This window comes from Oxyura jamaicensis, chromosome 20 (assembly GCF_011077185.1).
Source record: "Oxyura jamaicensis isolate SHBP4307 breed ruddy duck chromosome 20, BPBGC_Ojam_1.0, whole genome shotgun sequence".
NCBI lineage: Eukaryota > Metazoa > Chordata > Aves > Anseriformes > Anatidae > Oxyura > Oxyura jamaicensis.
This window is the reverse complement of record NC_048912.1, coordinates 15316027-15336495: the sequence shown is the minus strand read 5'-3', so window position 1 is coordinate 15336495 and position 20469 is coordinate 15316027. Positions and strand designations below refer to the sequence as shown.

The 20469-nt window shown below is 61.6% G+C and overlaps 1 protein-coding gene across 1 annotated transcript; it reads right to left on the bottom strand.

Annotated features, from left to right (window-relative positions):
* Positions 1–1570: 1570 nt before the first annotated feature.
* Positions 1571–12715, bottom strand: TGM2 (transglutaminase 2). The gene is made up of 13 exons (XM_035344090.1): positions 12706–12715; positions 10768–10947; positions 8629–8871; positions 7531–7649; positions 6716–6844; positions 6198–6378; positions 5146–5281; positions 4940–5043; positions 4588–4827; positions 4144–4416; positions 2314–2474; positions 2091–2227; positions 1571–1814 (listed from the first exon to the last, which is right to left on the bottom strand). The coding sequence occupies exons 1-13, from the start codon at positions 12713–12715 to the stop codon at positions 1658–1660; spliced, it is 2070 nt and encodes a 689-aa protein (XP_035199981.1). The 3' UTR covers positions 1571–1657.
* Positions 12716–20469: the final 7754 nt, after the last annotated feature.

The following is a 20469-nucleotide window of genomic DNA, read 5'->3' as shown; positions in this document are numbered from 1 at the left end:
AAAGTAAGGCTGTGCATCATCCCTGGCTCTGAGCAATATTCCTGACAAGGGAAAGCAGCGTGGGGCTGGTGCCTGTTAACCCCTGTGTGGCACCGCTGCTCCTCGGGACTGTGCCCTGCGGCTCCCGGCCCAGAGGTTCCGCGGTGCAGGGGGGTGGCTTCAGATCCACTGCTGGCTCTCCTGGCTTCGGGAGGACAAAATCCCCTCCCCATGCATGCCAGAGCTCCTGTCTGGTTCGTGCACGGTGGGGTGGGCACTCCCCATGTCTGCTGGAGCCAGCTGGACCCACAGGACTGAGCTGACTTCTCCAGCACGCTGCAGGGCAGAGCCTGCTCTTGGGCTCCAGCAGGAGACGGGGCTCGGCCCGCAGAGCAGTGCAAGCATCCAGCAGCCCTGGCCTGGCCGAGAGCTGTACCGTGCAGAAGGCATTCCTGTAATTTCCTGTGCAGGGTTTTCTCTGCTGCAATTTACCCTTGCGGCAGGTGCTGCTGGGAGCCACGCGCTGGGTGCAGGCGAGCTGCAGGGCCCTGGCCATGGGGCAGCCCCGATGGCCCTGGGACCCGGGGAAGGCACCGTGCAGCGAGGCTCCGAACTGAATCCCCGCTGTCGGCACTGGGCAGGACATGGATGCAGAGAAGCCTGGCGGGGGTCAGGGCTTCACCCCCACCTGCCGCAGCACTGGGCGAGGACCTGCTGGGTGCCCCCCAGGGAAAGGATGCTCGAGAGCCAGGTCTAGCTTTAGAAGTGAAAAATAGAGTTTTTATTCAGTGCTTGCATAGTTAATTCATGTGAAGGTAACGTCCCGTTCCTCACCACACGGTCTCTGCAGTGACAGGAACGGTCGTTAAAGCAAATAACCTGCTTTACCTATGCAGCAGGGCTCTATGCAGTATGTATTTATGTAGCCATAAATAGGTTTATGCTATATGTCTATATAGCATACAAGCAGCCTTGTGCTCACAGTATACAACCTTTTCTCTACCAAATTGCATTCAGAGAGTTCTAACTGGCACGCGTGAATGCCGCTGCTGCGCGATCAGTGCTGGAGAAGATTGTCTGTCTGTTGTTTGCTTTATAAAATGTGCTCGGCGTCCCAGGGGTATGTTTAGAGCCGCGGAAAAAGGAGCAAGCCTCGCTGCCGCCTGGCTGCTGCGGGAGGGGGCCCCAGGGCTCCCCTGCGCCCCGAGCAGGGACGGGCGGGTGGGGACACTTCCACCTCCGTGCGGTGAGGGAGAGGTGGTGAGGGGGGAGCTCAGCCCCTGCTCCCCGGGGAACGCAGCCGGGGTTATCGCTGTTATCCTGCCTGGGCCGTGTCTGTGCCCGCCTGCCCGTTTGCCATGGTGTGGGGGTGGCAGCGCTGGCCTGGCTTGGTGGGCACCAGGACGGTGGGCAGCGGGTGGGCGGCTGCTGCAGCAGCCCCTGGCCCCTCTCTCCTGCCCCCCCTCCTGCTGCCTCCCCCGCAGCACGGAGTGCTCCCGGACAGGAACGTGGCACCGCAGCCTCAGGGTGGCTCAGGCAGGGTTTTGCAGTCGTTCTGTGGGTCTGCAGCATCGTCCTGGGCTGAACTGAAGGGGGGCGGCCAGCCCTCGCTGCAGCAGGGTGGCAGGGGCTCGGTGTGAGGGGTGCTGGCGGCCTGGGGGGGGGGACAGGGCCCCCCTCACTTGGGCAGGGGCGCGATGATGACGTTGCGGTAGCCCTTCACCCCTGTCAGCTTGTCGCTCTCGAAGTCCACCATCAGCTTGCGCAGCCCTGCCTGGCGCGGCACGAAATCCAGCCTGAACTTGGCCTCTGCCTGGGGCTCGACAGGGTCCTCGCTGTGGGGCAGGCGGGGGTCAGCGGGGCACGGACCTCCCCGTGCTGCCACCGACCCTGTGCCGGTGCCGCCATGGGGCAGTGGCGGTGCTGTGGGACCCACGGGACCCCCTGCGGCACGGCTGAGCCCCACGCCCCCCCATCCAGCTCAGCGCCCCGCTCCCATGATGTCCATGTGGAGCTGGGCCCCAGGCAGCCTCTCCTGGGGGCTCCAGGTGCAACCCCCCCCGGCCCCTTTCCCACTGCCCACATGGGGAATGTGAGGGAAAGGCTCTTACAGCTCCTTGATCCTCTGCCCTTCAGTGAGGCCAGCTCCCTCCACCACGAACATGCAGTTGTTCAGCGGGACTGCCAGGGGGTTCACCAGCGTGATCTCTGCCACCAGCTTCCGATTCTGCATCGGCTCCCCTAAAACCTGCGAGCAAAGGGCACTGAGCCACCCCGCCGCACTGCCCCGGCACCAGCTCGCTGGGACCGACCCTCCCGGGGCTGAGCCCTCACCCTGATCTTGATCTCCGGGTTCTGGATGTAGACATCCCTCATGGCCAGCACAACGTCACCCGTCTCGTACTCGGTCAGGAGGGCCACCACCTTGATGATGTTGTCCTGGGTCAGGCACGGCCCGTACTTCTCGTAGAGGATGCGCAAGGGCACGCTCTGCACTGGGAGGCGAAGCAGAGCAGGGTCAGCGCTTGCCCCCCGAGCCCAGCACGCGCCGGGGACGCTTGGATTAAGGCTTTTGAACGCTGCTCCCAACCAGTCCAGGCAGCAGGCTCGGGAGCAGCTTTGCAGGCACCCAGAGAAGCTGCTGAGTGCCCGGCGCTGGCACTGCGGGAGATTTTGCAAGTGTGGAGGTGCCTGCAGGGCAAAGGCAGCGCCCCGCTTCCCTTGGCGGCAGGGCGAGCAGCCCTGTCCTTTGTTCGCTTAACAAACAGCACGCAGCTGACTGCCGCGTTTGTTATGGGCCCCATTAGCAGAGCAGAGCTTGGCTCAGGCTAAAAATAAGTCTGTTCCAGCACATCAGATGTACTACGTCTCCAGGCCCTGAAGGTTCGTAGAAAAATGATCTAAATCTAAACTGTTTAATTACCAGGCAGCGATGTTAATTTGTGACAACCGCAAACCAAGGTTTGTTTTTTTGTGCGCTGGGCTGGTGCCAGGACAGCTCTGTGGCCAAAATAACGCGAGGAGGGGGCGCAGCCCTGCCCTCCCCAGGGGGAGGGCTGGGAGTGTCAGCGCGGCGGGTGACTGCGGCGCTGGGCCCCCAGCCCGGGGGTGGCAGTATTGGAGCCAGCCGTGGCCAGGCACTGCCCTCCCTGGGGAAATCCTGCACAGCCCGGGGGGAGAAGCCGTGGCCTCTGCTGTGCAATCTCGCACCGAGCGGTACAAGGGGGACGTGATGAGTGCGGTGCGGCCCTGGGAGGAGGGCCGTGCCTAGAGCACAGCTTGCTTCCTCCGCATAAAGAATGCAAGAGCAGTAACTTTTGTCCTGCTCTAAATGCGTTTCCAGCCCCCTGCCTGAGTAATGTTCTTTATCCTTTCATCAAAGATTAAAAATCCACGGTGGTAAATAAATAAGGACAAAACCCCCGAAGGAGGCATCAATCAGCACGCAGCCGTGTGACAGCGCTGCGGCTCGCAGGCTCCCGCGTGCGGTGCGGTTTGCGCTGGGGGATGCCATGGGGGAGCACACCACGGGCTGCCCGTGGGGTATCTGCCCCCCGCTCTGTCAGCCAGCCCCCGGTGGGGCTTTAACGCTGCCCTGATAACACGGGGGTCAAACAAAGCTCAAAGCGCTGCACCAGCCGCGCTGTGTGGAGCTGGTGACCCTCCGGGCAGTTGTATAAGGCAGGTGGGTACAATGTCCGCAGGGTCAGGCAGCGCTCTCAGCAGGCTGGAAAAGCCGGGAGGGGGAGAGCTGCAAGCGAAACCCTGCCCGTGGCTCACACGTGGTGGGTCGGTGGCTAGCGCAGGCACCCAGGGCCTCGTAGCGGCTCGGTGCCTCGCGCGTGCCTGCAGCGGTTTCTGCTTGTCCCGCTGCGCCTGGCCTGCGTCCAGGGACGAGGTTTGCACAGGCATTATTTCTGCTCAAGCCATTGTGTGCACAAAGCGTGTGGTTGGCAGCTGGGATGAAGAATTTCCTCTTTGGGAAGCTGCCAGCGTGACCTCGGAGCTGGCAGCTCCCTCTGGCAGGGTGTGAGCGCTGCGGGCACGGCCAGGCTCTGCTGAGTGGCACGGCCACCCCTGCCCGGCACCGCCGCCTCTCCGCAGCCCCGCGGCCCTGTCTGAGCTCGGGAACACCGCTGAGCTCGGCGCCGGCATCGCTCTTACCTGTGCGGGGCCCGAGGGTGAGGTTGAGCAGGTCCTTCATGCCGCACTGCGGGCCCACCGTGCCGTTGTAGCTGGCGGTGCGAGCGCACAGCATGAGCCTGCACACGCGCTCCGTGTCCGTGTTGTTGCTGATGACGGCAAAGACGTCGAAGTCGGAGCCGTTGTTTGCGCCCTCCGACAGCTTGATCTTGACGTGCAGCCCCTCATCGCCCTCGCTGAAGGACCTTTTCTCGTGCTCTGCCTTGGCAAACACTTCTCTCTCCTTTTCAGACCCTGGGGTGCAAGAAAAAACATCCCGTTAGCGGGGAGGCAGCGGGGCTGGCCCTGGCTGGTGCTCACCCTCCTTGCTGGAGCTGTCTTGGCGTGGCTGCTGCGCTAATGAAATGCCCTCCCCGGCCAACGACGGCTGCCCCATCCCTCCAGGCTGCCCCCAGGCGCCCGTACCCTCCGGGTACTTGTAGTTGTGGGTGATGTCCTCGCGGCTGTCCCTGCCCACGCTCTTGGTGCTGATGTTCTTCCCCACCACGGAGGAGTGCGTGCTCTTCCTCTGCGAGCCGTCGCGCTGCACGATCCAGTACACCACGTCGGCGTTCACCTCCGCGAAGATAAAGGGGATGTCGTACTTCATCTGCAGGTCGCCCTCCTTGATGGCCTTGACGGGGGCTGGCCCGCAGCAGTAAATCCCTGCGGGGAGCGGGGTCGCTGCTATTGCCCAGGACCCGGAGGGGAGACCCCGCCAGCCCCCGCTGAGCGCAGGGCGCGGGGAGGGCAGGGAGGGCGCGCGGCCGCATCGCACCTTCGCTCTTTTCCTGGGGGGTCGGGTCCAGCGCCTGCCACCCATCGTAGCCAGGTGTCAGATCGGGCCGGGCCATCCAGGATTCAACCCAGCAGTGGAAGTTCCTGCGAGGGAAGCACGGGGCTGAGCAGCTCCGGCCCTGCAGAGCTGGTGGCCGGGGGCGCTGCGTGGTCAGGGCGCGCTGGGAGGTCCCCGCTGCCGCTCACCATATCATGTCCTTGGAGCGCCTCTCCTCCACCCCCGTCTCGCTCATGTAGCGGTCGATGACCAGGTTGCCGTTGGTGTCGTGGGCTGAGTTGTAGTTGGTCACCACCCGGCTGGGGACGCCCAGGCAGCGCATGACTGCGGGGAAGCGGGGCAGAGTCGGCTGCGGGTCCCCAGGGCGCTGCCCCTGCCCCTGCTCAGCCCTTCTGCAGCGCCAGCCCCGGGACCCTGCAAGACGCTGCCAGTCCTGGGGAGCCGCGGGCGAGACGGGTGGTACACTGACAGTCAGTTTGATGTCGCAGTAGAAAAAAGGCACAAAAGAGGCTGGAAGTGCTTTTAAGGGAGTGCACAGCCAGGCAGCACGCAGCAGCCTCATATTTAATCTCATAGCTGCCTTTTACTGCGAGCGGGGCACCCTGGGGAGCAGGGAGGCAGTTATAATGTTTCAAAGGAAGGCTATAAACTTCTGTGATTCGCAGAAAATCCACTTAAGTTCTCTGCTATTTCTCTCCTCTAAAAAGAGCCTCATACACATGAAATATATAAATGAAGGCGCATACTCTCGTGCAACCCAGGGAGCAAGGCCAGGCGTTGTGCTCAGGGCAAAACTGCACAAGCACATGCGTGTGTCTGTGCGCTCCTTAACAGAGGATAGCCTTGAATTTTTCTTCACTTTCGGCCCAGATTGACTGCCTTGGTGGCAGTGAAATTATTTTGATCCGAGTGGATTCATTACTTCATTGCAAACTTGACCTTAAAGCCACTTTCCTTCTCCCAAGCCGTGAATTCAGCCCCTCCCTCCTGGCTGGGCTGTCCCTGCCAGGGCACGGAGAGCTAATTGAAAAGCCAGAGAGGTTCTTTATCATTTTTTCCCTCCATTTGCTGACAAATTGGAATAACAGAGCTTAATTGCTAAGCATTCATTGCAGGCTGGCTGCAGCCAGCCCGGGCAGCTCCCCCCCGCTGCAGCACGAGGCCGCGGTCAGGGGGCTGCCCCCTCCCACGGGTGGGAGACGGGAGCCAGCGAAGGGGCCGGGGGGGATCCTGCTCTCACCGGTACACGCCACGGCAGCGAAGACCCAGCACTGGCCGTACTTGACTGGCTGGCACCCAAACTTCTTCCACCGCTTCAGAATGTCCACGCTGCCGATCCAGGCCATCGGGCTCATCCCGTCGTCGTAATGATCGTCCCACCGCCCCAGCAGCACCCCGCGGTCCTCGTCGTTACAATTAACCTGCGGTGCGACAGGAGGCAGTGCCACCGGGCAGCCCTGGGTGGCCTGGCACAAAGGGACAAAGCCCACTGGGGCAGGAGCAGGCTGCCGTGACGGGGGAAGGAATGCCTTCCTCCAGCCCCTGCGGGCTGCCACCCTCAGCAGGCAGGGACCGGGATGCGCGTGGCCACGGGGCCGGTGCTGCGGCGGCACTCACGGGCACACCGGGGCGCAGGGGCACGCTGCAGTGTGCACAGCTGAGGCACTGCAGTGCTCTTGTGCATCACGGCTGCAGCGGAGGGGCCGTGTGGTGGCCAGCCTGGAGGCGCCGTGCCGGCCGGAGCCCTGCGGGACTCACCATGGCGCTCACCACCCTGCCGATGTAAACGGGGTCGTTGCGGCGGGAGCAGTCCCGGTTCTGGTCCCTCAGGAACTTGGGGTTTGTGTCCAGCAGGTTGAGGCAGATGGCCAAGATGTCATCTTCAAACTGGTGCAGGGGGAGGGGAGAAAACACATGTGAGGTGGTGCAGCCGTGGTGGGGGCAGCGCGGCAGCGGCCAGATGACTTTGTCCCTTTTGTGGCACCACGATAAGGGGCTGGGGCTGACGCCGGCGGGAGGCTCGGCTCAGGAGCAAGCTCCCGCCCTCACGCTGGGGCCGGATCCTGCTTCCTGCAGCTGCCGCTGCACAGAGGTCAGGCACAGGCACAAAATAAATCTCTGGGGGAAAACCACCTATTTCCCCATCATCCGATGAGTCAGGGCTTCCCTGAATTGAGACGTGGATCTCCCGAGAGCCGTGAGGCCCCCACACCCTCAGCCCATGGGGGCACTGCATGGAGCCCCAGCTGGAGCCTGGGGGGCAGCCGGGCCCCCCCAGCACCCGGGGCCCGCAGCTTGGCTCTGGGTGATGCAGCTCGGGGCACAGGCGCTGCCTTATCGGCACGGCCGGCACGGCTCTGGGGAGCGCATTATCGAGCAGCAGCTCCCCGGCGGCACCGATTAGAAGTGTGCGGCCCCCGGCCGAGCAGCAATGCTCCCCGTGTTCTTCCAGGCTTTGAAGTTGGCACGTTCCCGCTCGGAACTGAGATTCTCGTGTATTTGCTCTGTGGGCACACAGTGGCACCTCTCCCTCCCCAGGTGCTGGCTGCGTTTGGGGGCCGTGCCCCACGCACCTGGCCGAAGTTCCAGGGGGTGGAGGTGATGTAGTCCCGGGCACCCTGGTAGATGAGCCCCTGCTGAGACAGCACGTACTCGCGGCGCTCGTCCTCGTCTCGGAGGTAGACCGTGTCCTCTGCAGGGGGAAAAAGAGATGGGGCCGGGAACGGGGACTCTGCCACACACCTCCCGGTGCTCCCCACTCAGAGCCCCCCCAGGACATGGCACAGGCAGCCACTGAGACAGAGCTGGTGGGGAACGAAGCAACAGGGGCTGGGGCTGGGGCTGCTCCTGCCTGAAGAGCTTTTGAACCAGTTAGATCTGAGCAGATGGGAAAATTTCAGTGGGCTTGTGTTTTCCTTTTTCATTCTTTACTTATAACTCTCTTATTTCTCTCCCCTTTGTTTTATTGAGTGTTCTTGTTTTTGTTTTTTTTTTCCCAGGAGTGGAAATCTCCCTGGCCTGAGAAATGAGCAGTGGGAACTGGGAGTGCTGGCTGAGGTCACGGCTCACATAGAAACTACGGCTGGAAACAACGCTTTTTACTGGCAATGTTTTCAGGGACCACAACCATACATCTCCAGCATCAGCATTCAGCACAGCCCCGGGTATGTAAAGCTTCCTAAAAGCCCTTATCTCTGGAGCCAGCACAAAGCGTTTGGAATTCAGGAAATCACTCGTTTTAGCCAAGGTCTCTGGGGCAGGACAGTGTGGGGCTGCTCCTCAGGGCAGAGGAAGGACGTGAACAGATGAGAATCTCAACTGTTGTTTGCCCAACTGTAATTAAACCCTGCAGCACACATTCTCCCTTCTGTGTCCTGCCACCTGAATTTCACCTGGACAACAGCACGCGAGGGGCTATCGGCTCCCGCACACCGCAGCGCACCCGGCAGGCACCAGCCCAGGAGGTGCAGGGTGGGGGGAGCTGGGGGCTTCTCCCCGGCCGGGAGCTGCTGTCAGGGGCTGCCCTGATGGGGCACGGCATGTTTGGGGAGCTGGTCAGAGGAGCTGTGTGTCCTGGGGCAGGGGACGGGGCTCGCAGCCTGCCGCGGGGGGCCACAGGGCAGGGAAACTCAGCTCTGGAAGCCCCGGTGTCGGAAAGGCGAAAGCCTCACCTGGGTGCCAGGCGTTGAAGAGCAGAACGAAGTCCCCGATGTGGAAGCTGGAGCCCTGGTAGCCGGTGGAGGTCTCCAGCATCAGGCTGTAGCGGCCGACGCAGGCACTGGCGGGGGAGCAGAGCGAGACGCAGAGCGCGGCCCCGTCCTGCTGCTGCACCACGGCGCTCCAGGCCCCCTCCTCGGGGAAGTCGGTCAGGGCGAAGTGGGACCTGGTTCCCGACGTCTCGATGGGGCAGGGCCCTGCCAAGCAAGCAGACGTCAGCTCAACCCAGGCTCTGGCTTCCCACACAGAGGGGTGCGCGGTGCCCCGCTTTGTAAAGCCCAGGGGTGGCTCTGTCCCTGTTTGGGAGGGGACGGGGACTCACCCCGTCGGGTCCCTGGGGAACAGCAGAGATGCTCACCCAAGGGTGATGCCCTGCTGAGCTGGGCAGATGGAAAAAACACACAGAGCCACCTGAGCTGGGATGCTTTGGGGTGGACGGGCCCCTGCTCCATCCTGGGACAGACAGCAGGTTCGTTTCAGGGGGCACGCATGCAGCCCGGGAGCAGAGGAGGGCGAGGCTTTGCTGGGCTTCTCCTCCCCAGCCGAGCAGCCAGGTCCCGGTGCGAGCACGGGTCCTGCCACAGCCCTTGGCACGGAGCTGGAGCCCTCACCACGGCGCTACTTTCAGCAGGAGCTCCATTAAGCACACGCAGCCTCAGGCGCGGCTCCAAACACCCCAGTGAGCCGTTACATCAGCGGCTGCGGCGCTCGAGCCGAGGACAGAGTGATCTGTGCCGGCCTGCCGAGCCCTCGGCCGCGTGGGGCCACGAGCCTTCACGCTTGTGTCCAAGCCACCTGTGCCGAGGCCGGCTCCAAGCGCCGCTCCCCTGGGAGCGGGGACGCCTGGTCCCACAGTGATGCCGGTGCCTGCACGGGGCGGGCTGGCAGCCAGGCAGCGCGGCCGGTGCCGCCTGCTCCTCCCCAGGGAGCGGCCGCGTGCTGGGCCCCTGCCAGCCCGCGCCCACGGCGAGGGCGGGACACCAGGCGAGCCACCAAAAATACTCATGAACTCATGAGAGTGACACAGCTTCTCCTCCGTGTCCTTTAGGGAAGGCCAGGCTGAGCTATCCGTGTCCTTTTGGCGAGGCCCCTGCTGGGAGCCTGCCTCCACCTCCTCCCTGCTGCGAAACCTGCTGTCCTGCAGCAGCATCCCTGCGCCCCAGGGGCCGGGGCAGGGCTCTTCAAATGCAGCTACTCTAAAAATACAGGCTCTATTTTTGCACCAAGCCATTCCCCTCTCTCCTGCCGGAGGTGGCACAGCAGGTGGCACGTGTCCTCGGGCGGTTTCGCTGTCCCATGGGGATGGCTCAGGCCTGGCAGCTCCTGCTCCCCGCTCCTCTGCAGCCCCACGGGGCTCTGGGTCCAGCTCCCGGTGAGGGTCCTGGCTGGGGCTGCTCCAGCAGGGTCGTGTGGCCGTGCCTTGGCTGGAGCCAAAGCTCCTTTGCCCCTTTTTTTTGCAAGAGCTGCAGCTGTGCTCCATCCCGCCCGCAGCCGGCTCCGCCAGCCTGCGCCAGTGTGCCAGGAGTGGTGGGGGAGCTGGGGGTCCTGGCTTCACCGCCTCCGTCACCCCAAGGGAGGAGCTCAGCTTCCCGGAAAAAATAATGCTTTACCCTGTGGGGAACCCCTGGTGCAGTTTCACTTTGAATTCTGGCCTGGTTGACTCAGCAGGATACGGTCTCCCTGAAATAGCTCTTGTCCGAGAAAGAGTTTCCTTCTGTGGCTGGCCTAACCCCTGTGCAGGGTGCTTGTATCCCTGGGGGCCACCGGAGCGGTGTCCCCATCCCTGTCCCCTGCTGCCCTGAGCAGGCTCTTGCTGGAGCTAAAAGCGGCGGTGGGAAATTTGTCTGACCCCGGGGTGATGGAGGGGGACAGTGCAGCCCGAGGGAGGGGGTCCCACCCCGGTCCTCTTCTCGCTTTATTTCCCTGCCACCTCTCTTCAGCTCTCTCTATGGAGCAGGGCCTCTGCCTTCTCTCACAGTCTCAGTGTAGGGACTGGCTGAGACATCAGCCATCCCGGGAGGCAGCGGGGGTGCGCAGTGGGGGGAGGCTCAGGCAGAAGCCCCCTCTCTGGGCCGGGGCGCAGCGGTACTCACCCGTCTCGACGTTGAAGGCCAGTTTGTCCACCCCCTCCTCGTAGCCCCTGCCGGAGAAGTGCAGGGTGATGGTGAAGGGCTGCCCGCGCCGCACCACCAGCTGCTGGCAGCCCATCTCCGCCGTCCGGTGCTCCCGGCCGTTGCTCTCGCACTGCAGGTCCCACGTCTCCAGCACCAGCTCTGCAGGGGCAGCAGTGGGTGAAGCTCTCCCCTCTGCAGCGCCTTCCCTTGCAGAGAGAGTTCCCGGCCCCGGGACGCGGACGTGCCCCACACACTGCCCTGCGCTCAGTCTGGGAGTGATTTCTCGTTAACCTCACCCTGAGCCCAGGGCCTTGATGTGGGGCTTCGGCAGCCTCCTCCACCCAGCCCCGTGCCCCCCGGTGTGCCCAGCACATCCGTGCCTGGGCTACAAGCACCCCTCCTGGAGGGCTGCAGCGGACGGAGCGGGATCGCCGCTGGGAGCGAGCTGGGACGGGGACAGAAGCCCTGCAGCCAGCCGAGCTCCCAGTGGAGCGCTGCTCTGCTGGCCCAGCTCTGTGCCCCATTTCTCACACCTTGGTGCTGCCATCCATGCTGTCAGCATGGAGGAAGGGCAGCACCCAGTGCCAGAGCAAAGCCCAGGGCCCATTTTCACGTTCTGGGAGACTTTGGGCCGTTGTGCTGGGGTTTGTTGTCTGTCCCCTCCAACCCCCTCAGAAGAGGAACATTGCTGAGCTTGGGGAATGCCAGTGATGATTCTGTGCTTCAGCAAGGTGCTGGGCAGCTTTCCTGCTCTGTGATTGCTGAGAAATTGGAGAGACCAAGCATAAATTCAGCGACAGAGGCAGCGTTCGATTCCCTGGCCTCGGGCACTCAGCTCCGCTCTGCCTCCCAGCCGAGACGCTGATGCAGGCAGGGCTGCAGCCCCACCGCCCCAGGCAGCACGCTGCAGCAATGCAATATCGTTCATCATCGCTCAAGACCAGTGACCCTTGAATGCTCTGGCGGCAGACTGATTAGTTGCCAGAATAAATGAAAGCATTTAACGCTGGAGAGCACAGTGCAAGCTCAGCACCAGCCAGGAACCGAGGGGCGGGTGGCTGGGGCGATGCTGGGCTTGCTTCTGCCCTTCCCACCACCCGTGTGCTGGGAGCGGTGCTGTCCGAGCCCTCCTTGGGCCGGTGCTGGATGCAAAGCGCTGACCCTGAGCCCTGCATTCCCAGAGTGAAATGCAAACCCCACGCCTGCTCCGCCGGGCACGGGCAGCCCGCAGCGCGCACTTGTGTGCGGATGCGGAGCTGGGGCTGCTTGCCTGTAAATGAGGGCAAGGCTCACACAGCTGGTCCCCTGGGACCCTGCAGTGGGGACAGAGCACAGAACGGACCGTGTCCCTGTCACCTCCAGCTTTGTGAGCAGAAACAGTGCTCGGTGCTACTCCACGCAAACTGTGAGTGCGAGCCTCGCTGACACCGAGCTTTGTGAGAAGTTGTGTTTGGGACTTTGGAGACGAGCTGGGTGCGGGAGCAGGACCTCAGGCCCCCCCGTGTCTCCGTGAGGATTACCATCCTCGGCGGTCCTAGCAAAAAGCAGCGACTCTTTCAAAGCGGAGGCATCTCCTCCCCGGCTGGTCAGCGCCGGGATCGCGGTGGGATGGCTGCGGTGCCCGGCTCGGCTCGGCTCAGCCCTCCGCGGGGCCTCCGCTCGCGGGCACCCGGGGCACGGCCGGGGGCTCCCCGTGGGACGGCGCCTTACCCCTACCCCCCCCCGAGCAGCCCCCGCCAGGGGCATTTCCGAAGGCAGGGGATGCTCGCCGCCCCGGCCCGAGCTTCCAGGAGCCCTCGCAGCGGGGCGAGGAGGGGGCGCACGGTGCCCCCAGCCCTCCGGGGTGCCCCCAGCCCCCCGGGCTGCCCCCGCCACCCGCTCCAGCCTTCGGCTCGCTCCCAGCTTCGGGGCCCTTACCTTCGGCCATGGTGATGGTGCTGGTGCCGGTACCGGTGCCGACGAAGCGACCACCCCCGCCCGGCCCCGCCGCTCGCTGCCTTTATAGAGCGGGCGCAGCGTCCCCCCCCCGCGGTCGGGGCCGGCTGGGGGAGAAAGAAAGGAAAAACAAAGTTTCCAGGAAACTCAGCCGTTCTGGTCCCACCTATTTTAAACAACCACCAAAAAAAAATATAAAAAAATTAAAAAAAAAAAGTCCGCGGGGGCAGGAGCGGGGCTGGGCCCGGCACCTGCGGCCGCAGCCCCCCCGGGCCCCCCCCGAGCCGCCTCCGGGGAGCGGCGGCGCTGGGTCGGGAGCGAAGAAGCGGGGGAAGGGAGGGGAGGGGAGGGGGCTGCGCAGCTCCCCCCGAGCTGCCAGAAGTTTGGGGAATGTTTTCTCCTTATAAAGTTTTCTTCCCCCTTCCCTTATCTCCGTCCGCGGCCATTTCTGGCAAGGGCCGTGGCTGCCTCGGGGCCGCAGCTGCCAGCCCCCTTCCCGTAAGTGCATCCCTCGGCGCTGCCCCGCGCTGGAAGCCTGCTGCCCCCCCCCCCCCCCCCCCCGGACTGCAGCCCCGTGCCCTGCAGCCCTTGTCCCGCTCCGCCAGCGGGTCGGGGGGGGGCTGCCCGCCCCCGGAGCCTTCCCTCGTTCCCCTTCCAGAGTGCCCGGGGCTGGGAGCTCGCTGCATCTTGGCAGCTGCTGGGGGTAAAAGGACTTCCCGGGGGCGGCAATGTCCTGAAAGCCAATGGGGTCTGCAACTTGGTGAGCCCCGGGGCCATGCCGGCCCCCGGCTCCCGCTGGGTCCCGCGGTGCTGAGCCCCGGGCTCGGCCCTGTCGCTGCCCCCCGGGGCAGCCGGATCGGCCCCGGCACTGGGGCGCTCCTGGAGAGGGGCCCTGGCACAGGCAGTGTTTGTGCTGGGATGGGTTGCAATGAAACATGCAGCCTCTTCCAGCTCCACAAAGAGCCTTTTTTGTTTGTTTGCTTGTTTGTTTTTTGTGGCAGAGCGGAGTTGGGAAAACCCCCAGGACCCAGAGCCTGACGGTGTGGCTGGATGTGGCCCCGCTGCGGGGCTCCAGGGGCGCGGGGACGGTTTTGCAGCAGCACTGCCCCGTGCTGCCCTGCACTGCCCCACGGGCAGGAGCTGGGCCCCGTGCTGGTGGCCCACGGCCCCCCTGGCAGCAGGTGGTTTTTGCTGGCCCTGCTCCCAGCTCTGCCTCCGGGGCACCAGAGCCTTTGCCACCAGTGGCGACACGTGCAAACGTGTCTGGGCTCACGCTGGGGGTGCTGGGCTCAGCTCTGCCCGCACAAGCCCTCTCTTCCTGCCTTACCACAGGTGAACTTTAGATAAACTCGTCAGCCTCAGGTCCTGCTCTCTGGAAGTGCTTGATTTGCTCTGGTTAATGTGTGACAAATAGCCACGTAACGGCACTGCCTTCTCAGAGCAATCTGAAACGTTTTTGTCACTGGGGAGAAACGTTTTCTCACTGGGGAGAACGTTTTTCCGGCTCGGGGGCAGGAGCTGCCCACTGCCTGCAGTGGGTCAGTGCCCCTGGGGGCCAGAAGCCAGGCAAGTGGGGCCCGAGGCTGGTGGGGCTTCAGGGACTGACATGGTTTTTGTCTGGTTTTCAGGCCAGGCATGGAGCAGGGATGCCGGGCAGCATCTGGCCCTGGCTGTGGGTCACAGAGGCAGTCTGGAGGCTCAGCGCTGACACCAGGAGTCTCAGCCAGCAGCACCGGGCTGAGCCTGCACCAGCCGCAGCTTTTACCAGATCCTCTGCAGCTCTTTGCTGTGGGAAAAGACAAGGGGCACAGAGAGCCCGGGTCCAACCCTAGCATCCCAGCAGAAGGAATCCCCCCTTGTTTCCAGTGCCTGCTCCATTTACACTGCATACAGGGGAGGCTTCTGTCTGCCCAGGCACTGGAAAATGCTGCACATGGGAGGCCAGCCACACCAATCGTGTTATTTTTGCTCTCTTAGTAAGACAAGGTTGCATTAAGAGGGTGTTTGCACTGCTGGATGCCCAAAATAACTCATTTGCTCAAGGTGTTCAGTGGAGGGCTGTGACTTCCCTCGCTCCCACCCTGGTCCTGGAGCAGCTTCAAAGCGGGCTGGTTCCTGGCCCCCGAGGTCACGGCACAGGCAGAGCCGGGCTGTTTGCTTTCCTGGGTGTGTGCACTGGTCACCAGCTTGCAAGCGTTCGGCTGCACACGCACACCAGCACAGCCTGACTCAGGCTCTTGTGCAGGCAAATAAACAAGCCCATGAAAAGGGACAGTGTCTTCCCCTGAGCTGGTGCTAAATCGGCAACTGATGTGCATGTGTGCCTGGATCACCTCCCGCACCGAGGAGGATGCCTTTGGATGCATCAGGCAGGGGATCAGGCTCTCGGCATAAAATGAGCCAAGAGAAGATATTTCTGAGAATTGCCAAGAGCCAAAACGTGGAATCAGCCTCAGAGGTGATGAGGCAGGCAGATGATAAGCAGCTTGTTTGGAAAACCTGGGGGCAAAGCGCTCTGCCTTGTTTGTAGAGGGAGGTTTGAAGAGGAATTCATGATTTCACAGCCTTTGTTCTCACGCCGAGCCTGTGTTTACCATTTAAGAAAAGCAGAAGCCAACCTCTCACGTCACCATTTATCCAGGCCCGAGCTCTGGGAGCGGGCTGTGGGCCGGGTGGGCAGCATGGGCTGGGGTCGGCGGTGCGGAGCGGGGGCTCCCCGGGCAGCGGGGCTGCGCAGGCAGGAGGCAGCGTGAGCGGGGCACAGCATTCCTTTTGCAAACTGAACTGCTTCACCCTGATCTGAGTTGAATTCCAGCCTTCGAATGTAATTTCCAATCATCTCGCTGGAAAAACCTCAACCCTGCTTCCCCGACAGGGCCTTTGTGTCGCTGAGGCGCGTTTCCCCAGTAATCCTACACCTACGCAAATTTTGACAGGCGTCCTCATGAGGAAATCAAGATGGTATCTCAGCCTCGTGCATGGCTTTGATTGGTAACAAAGCTCATGCACCTCTCAGAGTGCAGATATCCAGAATAAAATACCCGAAGCTGCAGGATCTCTGCAGGACAAGGGACGTGCTCATGTCTCCGGTGGCAAACCTGTGACCGGGGCAGGCTCAGTGCCTTCTGCCCCATCCGCAGCTCCCCGCCGTGGGCACCGGGCAAGGGCGATCGCATGCAGGTTCCCACCGGTCCCTCAGTCCCTGGGTCAGGCTTGAGTTGTGTTTGGTCCTTGGGGTTCAACCCTTTGAGGTCATCTATGGCCCTGTTTTCTGGGATTTGTTTGTCCTTTGTTCTAGTTGTGTTCTATTTAATTAATCATTTTATTTATTTATTTATTTATTTTATGGCCACCTTGCTGTTCCCCAGAGCCCCATCTCCTCGTCCTGACAATGGGTAAGTTTGCTGTGTCGGAGTGGAGCTTGGAGGCAGCGAAGCTGCTCTGGGGCGCCTGCTGGCAGCCGCTTCTGAAGCCGTCACAAAGCAGAGCGGCGTCTGCAGGTCAGCTCCCTGGGGCACCAAAGGCTGCGGCTGCGTTTACCTGCTGAAACCAAATCCCTGCGGCTTGGCTGCCACAGGAGGGGCAAATCCAGGCACAATCGTGTTTCTGCCCTGGCATGGGCCAAGTCCCTGCCCCGCGCTTCAGAATGCCTTTGGCCATGAGCAGCTGACGTGGTGCCAAGGGGCTGTTGTGATAGGAGTGGAGCCCGCGGCAGCTCCTCTGGCACCAGGGATCTGCGCCCCGGACCAGGAGGGGCTCGGGCTTGTGCTGTGCCTGTAGCTGTTGTCCCTGAGCCTTTGCCTTGCCTCAGCTGGTGCTTTTCTCTTGCCCTGGACAAGGGCACAGCTGCAGCTGTGCCTGGAGAGCTTCCCAGCCCCGGTGCCTCTTGCTCTGCCTCTTTCTTCCTTCCTCTTCCCTCTGTCTCCCTGCGGTTGATAACTCAGCATCCCTCCTCCCCCGCAGTCTGCAAGGCCGGGATCATGGGAACTGGGTGGAGAGGAGGAGGAGGATGAGGAGGAAGAGGAGGAGGAGGATGACGGCGATGATGATGGTGATTGAGGAAGATGAGGAGGAGGAGGAGGACCACACCTGGCTCTGCTCTGGCCACCACCACATGTGGACACCGAGCCAGCCCTGCCCCTCGCGGAGCACACCAACGCACACACAGGCTGGTCTGGGACATGCACCCAGGTCCTGCCGTGCGCGTGCCTCTGCTCCTCGTGTGGCTGCTCCTGCTCCTGCCCTGCGGAGCCCGCCGGGTCCCCGGGGGGAGCAGTGGGTCCTTGAGCACTGGTGTGGGAGGGGAGGATTGAGCAGGGCCACCCGTGGCTCTCCCAGCCCTGTGCACAGCCTCTCCTGTCCCACGTGCGGTGCTTCCTATTAAAAGCCACTCGCTGCAGCCGATGCCAAGCTTGGGGAGTTCTTGTCCCGCTGCTTTGTCTGACCCAAGTGACCCATTTCTGTCTCCAGGCTGTTTTTGCCTCCTTCTGCATGTAAAATTTATTAGGTTTTTGGGTTTGGAAAAGAAGCATTTTCAGAAGGCCTCCCGGGAGCAGTGCTCATGGGCTGACAAAGCCGCTGCAGCCCCAGGAGCCCCGCGTGGGAGCGTGGCCCCACGGGGACCCCCTGCGTTCCCTGACAAATGGCTTTGCCATTTCATGGGTGGGAAAGAGACATTGATTAACTCCTGCACTTGCCTTTCTGGAAAGGTTATAGCTTAATTGGTCAGACTCAGAGCCATAAATCAGGCGCTGAAGGATCAGCATAGCTAAGAAAATTTTTGCAGAATGTTGCAAAAACCCTTTTTGGTAGGATGCATCCAGCTGTGCCCATGAAGGGCTGGGGTGCCGAGGGCAGCCAGAGCATCTGGAGAAAACCTTTTCCCGCTACTAAGGAGCAGGAAATTCTCAGTTCTGCTATGAGTTAATCTCAGGATTTGCAAAATATTTTATTATTATTATTATTATTTTCTCTTGGAAACAAAAACACGAAAGCCATTGTTTGTTCTGTTCAGAAGAGATTTTAACCCCATTTTGGAAGGTTATTCTCTTTCTCCATGGGAAATGCTGCTCCCCTCTAACTTAAAAAACAAAACTTAAAAACCCACAACATTTTCCTAGCAGAGGAAGGAGTGGAGAAGGATGAAAAAGGCTTTTCCCACCAAGGCAGAGCACAGCTTGTGCTCCCGAGCAGTGGAAAAGGCCACCCAGACCGGCCGCTCCTCCCTGCTGCAGGCCGGTCGGAAAGGTGCCATGCGTCCCGTGGGGCACTGCGGGGTATTTGGGGCAGATCGCCCCGTGTCGGAGTGAGGCTGAAATCCTCCTCCTCTTCCTCGCTGCTCTGCGATGGGCACCGCTGGCTGCGAGCATGGGGCGAGGAACCTGGAAAGCCTCTTGCCAGCCCTGGGAACCAAAGCCCCAGGGGAGCTCGGGGTGCTCGCGGGACCCTGAGCGTGCGGCTGCTCCGCTGGCCAAGCACGGGGAGCGGGGAGGGGAGGCGGGCACAGCTGTGAGGCATTTATTATTCATGTCGGTAATTATCTCTCTGATTCTCCCCAGCACTTTATTGAGGAATTGGGATGTTAATAGGAGGAATCGTGGAAAGACACTGCAGACATCCCCATTGCTGCTGCCGCACTGCCGCTCGCTCCTCACAATGGCAAAGCAGAAACCGTTCCTGGCTGCCGGGGTCCCGAGGTGCCGGGCTGGCTGCGGTCATTCCCCCACCTCCCCACGTGCCCCCTGCAGCCCCCTCACTGCCTGCTCTGTTTCTCTCCCCACCACCAGTCCCAGCCTTCCGTCGCTTGCTTTGCCTGCACCCGTTTCTCGCATCTCAGGCCGGGGGCTCCCCAGACCTGCCCCTGGTTCCTCGGGCAGCCGGCGCTCTCCCTCCCTTCCCCAGAGGCTCATTTTAAAGGTGAGGCCCGGCTGTTGCCTGCGTGATGGGTGTAACGTGCGTGCTCTGGCTGCCGAACCGGGGCCCGGGCACCAGCATCTCTCTAGGCAAGGTTAAGGGACGCTCAGAAGCAGCAAATGGCTTTGCTCCTCCTGTGATGATAAAGAACAACAGAATGGATTTTAGTGCCTTTCCAAAGGGCTCCCAGGAAACTATTTATTTAAACACAAGGAAAATAAATGAAAAGTGGTGAGCGTCTTTTTCTTTTCAACATGGAAGCTAAAACAGACATTGCTTGCTACAGATAGGTGAAGAGGCGACTTTCCGAAAGAGGCTCTGTCCCTCATTTCTGCCCTTCACGTGTCTGGGTCGTTTCGGTGCTCTGACCTCATATAACCACTGGAAATGGCGCAGGGAAACAGCAAAGCATAAAGCATCTCCTGGAGCACCGTAGGTGTTATTCTTATAAACAAGCAAAGCACTTCAGAATCAATAAGGAGTTTTACTTGTGGCCGCTAGAGAGATTTCATCTCTTGAATTATATGATGGGATAAACGAGATCCCAATCCGGCTGCCACCTCGTGTATCCACAGCTATCAGTTCACAGCTGGGCTGAAAGGCTCCCGGAATTAATTAGAATAATCAATCCTAAAAATGACAAAAGTATTGATTAGCATTTTTGTCTCCTCGCAGCCTGGCAGGGCTGTGACTCCAGCAGTATTGCAAAAGTGATAAGAAGCAGCTCCTGCTCTGGAGGGAAGGCGCCGGCCCAGCGATGCAGCATGACGGCGCAGCATCGAGGGGGCTATGTGCAAGGACGGCATCGCCCAAATGCTTCCACGTGGTATTGGTTCAGTGATCATATTCCTTCCTCTTCCCTGCTCTTGTTTCGTGTACTCAGTGGTTCATTTTCGATAACAGACCGTGCTGGGCCAAGCTGATCCCTCCTGGTTGGGATGAGCCTTCAGGAGTCCTGGAGGTCGGGCAGCACCCGGCTGCTGCTCTCCGTGCCCTGAGTCAGCTCTGAAGCTCAGGGCGTTCTGAAGCCCTCCGACCTGGTCCAGGGCCAGATGGTTGGGAAAGGGTAAACAGCACAATACAAAGAAGTAGAAAAGTGGTGTGACCTCAGTGAAATTCAGGACGTGGAGATAATTGGAAAATGGAGCAAAATTGTCTGGGTTCAACCCAGGATGGGTCAGGCAGGCATCACCCGGTATCTCTCCGTGATAATTGCTTTTAAGCCAGAAGGAATGGGACAGACCTCAGCTATCTGGGTTTCAGAAAGGCAGTGACAGAAGTGCTACTGGGGGAATTAGTGTTTAAGCCGGAGAAGATGGGGTGTAAAAGGACTGAGTAGGAGCAGGGACCCAGCAGGACTGCGGGAGGAGCGCTGGGCAGCGCGTGGCAGGCTGGCGGTGGGCGCCAGCGCCCGAGGGGCAGAGCACTGCCCGCAGGGGGGGGGGCTGCCGGGCCTGCCCCAGGGGACGAGGTCAGAAAAGCAAGTCTTGGCGAATTTGGCAAAAACAAGGCCGAAGGGGGTATGACTGATGCTTACAGACTCTGGGATGGGCAAGTGCCCTTTACGCCGCGGAGCAGCACCCCGTGGGACTGCGAGCCGTGCCCGTGTGACGGCTGGGAGTGGGGCAGAGTTTGTCTGCGACGTGAAGCAGCGCATTGTGTCAGATGACTCCCGCTGAGCTCATGGTGTGGCTGCCGGGGGTGGGCAGCGGGTCGCCGTCCCAGACAGCCCGTCCCTGCCTGCTCTCACCCGCAGCAGGGCGTCTCAGCAGGCGGCGCGGCGAGATGCGAGCCGTGCAGCTGAGGATGGGATCCCCAGGGCCGGCTCGGGTG

Excerpts from the sequence above, each read along its gene's own strand:
- TGM2 (XM_035344090.1), bottom strand. Across the intron at positions 8,872-10,767 it reads GGCCTTCAACGTCGAGACGG|GGCCCTGCCCCATCGAGACG; the intron begins GTGAGTACCGCT and ends CTTGCTTGGCAG. Across the intron at positions 6,845-7,530 it reads CCCCCTGGAACTTCGGCCAG|TTTGAAGATGACATCTTGGC; the intron begins GTGCGTGGGGCA and ends CCCCTGCACCAG.